Genomic DNA, 5,869 nt, shown 5'->3' on the forward strand with positions numbered 1-5,869 from the left:
ACTATCTTACCGAGGGGTTCATCACTCCTCCTACAAAGCTGTGAGAGCTCGTCGGTACCATCAGCACAGTCCGGAACTCCGTTACAATACTCAGTGTAAGATAAACATTCTCTGCTAACAAAGCATCGGTATCCGGTACATTGCCCTGTTAAATGTGAACAGAAAGATGTCAACCAAAGAATGTATAATACATAGCCTTTACTAGCTTTGAGTAACCGCCCCAAAATTTCTGGTATTGTTAAAGGAAAACGAAGATGTGCATGTATACTCTGTCTTTGCAAAATGCATCAATCTCATTGTATCTTGTTATTAATTATGTTCTTATCGGTAGCCCATCTATAGACTCCCTCTGTGTATATTACGGTATAATTGGAAGCAATTTGGCTTCTCAATATATCAATATTACAGGGAAACGATTTTCACCTTCAGTAGTGCGAGACGGAGGTGTCGGTGTTGCGGGACCAATAGTGGTTGTGTCCGCAGAAGTTGTGGTTCTTGAGGCTGCATGTAAAGGGAGTACAAGAAATGGTATACATCATATTCGAGTTTAAACACAATGCTTTTATTTTATCTATATTTGGAACATTACATAAAACAATCTTCAAGGGGAAACATATCTGCAAATAAAACAAACCATCTGGTACAAAGTATAAAGTCAATAGGCAACCATGATAGCATGACAAAAAACTGCGCAGTAAAATATGCAAATAAATGATATATGAATGAATATCTGACTGAAAGATACCAAACGAACAAACAAAATGTCATATACATGCCCATAGTGACGGAACGAAGTCATCACTTAAACCCACCATTTGGTAAAGTGCAGTTGTTGTCAGGGAGACGTGGACAAATCGAAGCATCCCATTGAATGCCTGCGACCAGAGCTCGTTCCCCACATGTAGCGTTAATCTCATAGCAGAGGGATCGGCACAGGGAACTGTATAATAGAACAATTTGTACAATGTCGTTTGGCCGAAGTACGGTATGTTTTGAATACACCCAGAATCAACTACTGGATTGCTATTCCTACGTCATCATCATCATTCGTACGTTCAATACTTTGATACCGATCAGTTTAAGTATAATATTCGAACTTTGCGATTTGACGAGTTCGAAGTTCAATCAGATAATCCATGACACAGCTCTGTTTTGCTTTCCACCGTTCAACCAATGACAGCTATTTCCCAACTTCCCAGGATACTCACATTTGTCCTTCAGGTGTACACTGGGGAAAGAAAAGCGAACACAAGAAGAAATCCAAGTCGGGATGACAGTCACTGATTGGGTCGAAAGTTGGAAACACAAACGGGGCATTTTGAAGAGCAAATTCTTGAGTCGGCCACTGGAAGATGTTCGGGAAGGATGTTTGGGAGTACGAAAGGCCCATGCAACGGCTGTATCGGATGGGCTCACATCCTAAAGTAAAGGCAGATAGGAAGATCAGTCTACGGAAGGCTGAATCTTTAGGACTACGGTAAAATGTAAAATATCTACTTTTCGCATAGATATCAACAGGGGCTAGGCTAAGTAAAAAGTTAAGTTAACAAATTCTAGAATAAGAAAGCATTTCAATTCTGATACAAATAACAGAATGACATGTACCCTAATACTGGTATTTAGGTTAAGAGTAAGATAGCATTGTTTGATGAAATTATGAAATGGTTTTGTCAGATTATGATCTACTGAAGACTGTCTACGAGGTTTACATATTTAAGACATGATGTTAATGGCCAGTTGATGATTTTTTTTATCCAATTGCAAAGACATGTATGTTTTAACAGTTGCAACAGGTTTCCAAGAAGACATGGTTCCACGTACCTGCTGGCGGCTGTCCTACCAGAGAGCAGGTTGGATCGTTTTCTTGGTCGGGAAATACGTCACATGAAAATGGTAGACCCAACCCCACAGGCGTGCAGCTTGCGTTGATTTCCTCGCAGACACTTCTGCACACCTGTATCTGCAACGTTGCATAAAAGTCATAATATGATGTAAATTGTTAGTAAATTGTTAGTACTAATATTAGTGCTAATACCATAACTATGTGCCTGCAATTTTAAGCAATGCCTAAGTATACTTATGGCTGTGCTAGCCTCCGATGCAGACTCCTCCCGGCTTTTTTTCTAATTGCTGGTCCTTCCCGGCCAATAAAAAGGAAAAAAATGTGATAGTAAAACTGGAACTTAGATAATGAAAACAGCCGGAAGGAGTCTGCAACGGAGGCTATGACTAGGACTAGACATCTTTGTTTGGGCTTTTGTCCTACATGTGTATTCTTCTTCTTATTGCATTTTCTCATGTCTATGTTTACGATACATAACATCTACATCTACATCTACATATGATACCCCAAATAGCCCCTTCAGGGGCAAAGTAGGGGGGGAGTTGAGGTCCCGGGCTAAGGCGGGCAGGCCTCCAGCCTGGCACGGAACGACTCAACGGTGGGAGCCGTCGCAACCGTGCCAGGCAGGGTGTTCCACTGAGGGATGGTACGGGGAAAGAAAGAGTGTTTATATGTGTCGGTTCTAGCGTGGATGGTGTGAAACTTGAGGTCGTGGCTCCCCCGGGTGCGCCCCTGGGCTGGTTTCAACAAACTGTAAGTGTCTATATTAATGTGGTTATTACATTACATGATAAGTTGTGAATGGTTTAATGAATTGATACATGCACTGTGAAGCAAATAAAATGCAAGAAAATGGTCGTCTACACAATATCATCGATTCGCAAGAGCCCTTTTTCTTACCTGCATGTCATTCTCACACTGAGGCAAAAACATCCTGCAAAAGGCTGTGTAGACGTTTGGGTAGCAGCTTGTTGAAATGTTGCCCAGGACCGATCCGAAAAGGAAGTACTCTCGAGAGGTTATCATCTCCTGGAACGACAGATGACCAAAGGCGTTCGGGAATGATGTAGAGTTGTACCCGGTGAGGGGTTCGCATGTGCTCTGAAGGGCTTGTGGAAAGGGTTCACATACACCTGTGGAAAAGTAATATGGCAAACATCAATACAATGGTTAAGCCTTGTAATTCCTGCACTTCCTAGCTGCATAAATAATGATATAAGTGTAAAACAAATAAACGTTCAGCTGATCTTTAAATGATGTCTTACAAGAATAACGTTTTGATTTTGTATAGAATCTAATCATTAAACATTGAATTTTTTAAAACATTTTTAATACAATACTATGAGTGGATGGAGTCGCACTCAATCTCAAATATTCCCTAAAAGAACGTATCTCAAGGTGATCTTCGTACATTATCAACATGTCAAAAAAGCTTTTAAGTTTACCGGGTGTTGGCTCAAGACATTCCTCGTCATTTCTGCTCGGCAGATCTGCACAGCTTCTCGGCCACTCCTCACCGATAGCTTGCAGTGAAGCTTCACAACTTGCTTGAACTTCTTCACACAGTTCTCGGCATGGTGGGGTCTGAACAATAGGATTAAGGAGATTTAACCTACCTAATTTCTTTAGCTTTGCGGGTCAAGAAGATGTGACTTTCTTTTTGTGATGTTGCAGTGAAAATCTCTGTTACGAAACTAGATCATGTGGAAGAGACTATATCATCATCCACCATACGAGAATGCTAGGTGCGACTGACAAACGTTAAAGGTTTTATAACTTACTTGTTGGTCATCCTCACACTTTGGAAACAAAGTCGTGCACATGAGGAATGAAAATGACGGGTGACATCCCGATGCTCGGTTCAGGGCAAATGCAGTTTGAAGAGACGCTGTCTGTGTGGTTTGGTTTAGGTAGTTCGGTAGCGATGTGTTCTCATATGGCAGAAGATGGGTACAAATGAACTCTGCTGAAGGAGTGATAGATTGGCAGACTCCTGTACAAAAATAAAACAGAACATGAATTTAGGGGTGTGTGCGCGCGCGCCTGTGTGTGTGTGTGTGTGTGCATGTGTGTGTGTGTGTGTGTGTGTGTGTGTGTGTGTGTGTGTGTGTGGTTAGAACCTCGGCCATTTTCACAATAGAGTATATGCCTATCATTGTGCCTCCCAGGTTAACAATATGTCTGATTATATTATGTTGGCTATGGAATGCTGTGTAGCATATGTAATGTGTTTATTGAATCCAACATGATAAAATCTTTATGAAAGTATTAAGATAAGATGAGAAGGATAAAACACTATCTTACCGAGGGGTTCATCACTCCTCCTACAAAGCTGTGAGAGCTCGTCGGTACCATCAGCACAGTCCGGAACTTCGTTACAATACTTGACGTAGGATATGCACTCTTGGCTAATAAAGCATCGGTATCCGGTACATTGCCCTGTTAAATGTGAACAGAAAGATGTCAAACAAAGAATGTATAATACATAGTCTTTAATAGCTTTGAGTAACCGACTAAACATTTCTGGTATTGTTCTTTGATTACTGTCCAAGTCTTTGATTATTGTCCAAGTTACCAAACATGCTCTGCTGAACGCTCATAGACAAGGTAAACTGCAATCATCAATATATTGTAATCTATTATATTCTAATCACTAGCCTTTCTATAGGCTCCCTCTGAGTATATTGCTGTATAGAGTATAAAATGTAGCTGTCCGATGCTAAACTAAGACACTATTCTTCTTCTTTAAGTTATGTTTATGTTACTGAAGACAAAGCAGAGCTGGGTACTTTTTAGCAATGCGAATTTGTTTTCTGTGATTCCTGTTTGGGTGAAACAGAATAGAAAGTTCATAGGTGGTGAGCACATCAAAGACGATTTATCCTCATCATAGCATGTTTTCATCTTCTTCTTATCAATGATGTACAAACGTTAGGTGTGATGTAATCAGCTGCTGCCTCGGCGCGTGCCTGCGAATTCGAAGCTGACGTGTTACGCCCACGGGTGGTTATACTGGCTATAAATATATAGATAAATACTATCAGCTTTGTTTGGAAGATAAATCAATACGAAAGATTTGTGTAACTAATATACATATGCATTTGTACTTGATTTTGTCTTACCAGAGGTGATCCTTGGCCGCTGAGTCGAAGTTGCTGCGGTTGTGTTAGGTTGTTGAGTTGTAGTTGCTTCGGTTGATACCGTTGTGTTAGGTTGTTGAGTTGTAGTTGCTGCGGTTGATACCGTTGTGTTAGGTTGTTGAGTTGTAGTTGCTGCGGTTGATACCATTGTGTTAAGTTGTTGAGTTGTAGTTGCGGCGGTTGAGTCTGTTGTGTTAGGTTGTTGAGTTGTAGTTGCTGCAGTCGAGGCTGTTGTGTTGAGTTGTTGAGTCGTAGTTACTGCGATTGATGCCGTTGTGTTAGACGACTGACTAGTTGTTGCTGTGGGCGTTGAAGGATTGGTAAATCTCACGTTATTTTTTCGAAATGTCCTAATAAGTGTCAATGGATAAGCTAGATTCTAATACTCATGACCAATACTTTGTTATGGCTAAACTTATACCCAACAATTCATCAATTATACCTATTAGCAGTACAAAGCGCTATATAGAAATTCAGCAAGAGAAAGTTGTTCACCAGTCGTTCTTTCAGCCGAAGCTGCTTGTTTACTGCTTATTGCGCAGTCGTAGTAGTTATCTTAAGTTGTGCCTGCTGTTAAAGATTGTAGCGGAGAAAGGAGATACGTTTTACCTGTTGCTAACTGCAATGTGGTGTTTGATGCTGTCGATGCGCCGGGAGTTGTCGTTGAAACCGTAGAACACACTATTGTAGTAGCGCCTACTGCAGTGGCTGCAACATTATGCAAAATTACATTAAACATCAAATTTGTAATATTTTAGTTTGGGACATTAGTGTCACGTCAACTAATAAGCATTCCATTGATAATATGAAATCAATCGTTATCTTAGCTATTAAGCAAATTACCAAATTTCCAAAAATCAATGGTTAAAAGACATTTTAATATACA

The 5,869-nt window shown here is 40.4% G+C and overlaps 1 protein-coding gene across 1 annotated transcript in view; it reads right to left on the bottom strand.

The window, feature by feature from the left end:
• Positions 1–5,281, bottom strand: part of LOC136425925 (uncharacterized) — a 28,580-nt gene extending 23,299 nt beyond the window's left edge. Inside the window, exons 1-9 of the mRNA XM_066414849.1 lie at positions 4,966–5,281; positions 4,148–4,282; positions 3,625–3,836; positions 3,289–3,427; positions 2,744–2,976; positions 1,822–1,960; positions 1,209–1,419; positions 813–940; positions 424–501 (exon numbers count right to left, since the gene is read on the bottom strand). Coding sequence (XP_066270946.1) covers positions 424–501; positions 813–940; positions 1,209–1,419; positions 1,822–1,960; positions 2,744–2,976; positions 3,289–3,427; positions 3,625–3,836; positions 4,148–4,282; positions 4,966–5,131 — 1,441 coding nt within the window. The 5' untranslated portion in view covers positions 5,132–5,281. The remainder of the gene's footprint in view (positions 1–423; positions 502–812; positions 941–1,208; positions 1,420–1,821; positions 1,961–2,743; positions 2,977–3,288; positions 3,428–3,624; positions 3,837–4,147; positions 4,283–4,965) is intronic.
• Positions 5,282–5,869: the final 588 nt, after the last annotated feature.

The sequence above is a fragment of the Branchiostoma lanceolatum genome, chromosome 19 (assembly GCF_035083965.1).
Source record: "Branchiostoma lanceolatum isolate klBraLanc5 chromosome 19, klBraLanc5.hap2, whole genome shotgun sequence".
In the NCBI taxonomy this organism is placed as follows: Eukaryota; Metazoa; Chordata; class Leptocardii; order Amphioxiformes; family Branchiostomatidae; genus Branchiostoma; species Branchiostoma lanceolatum.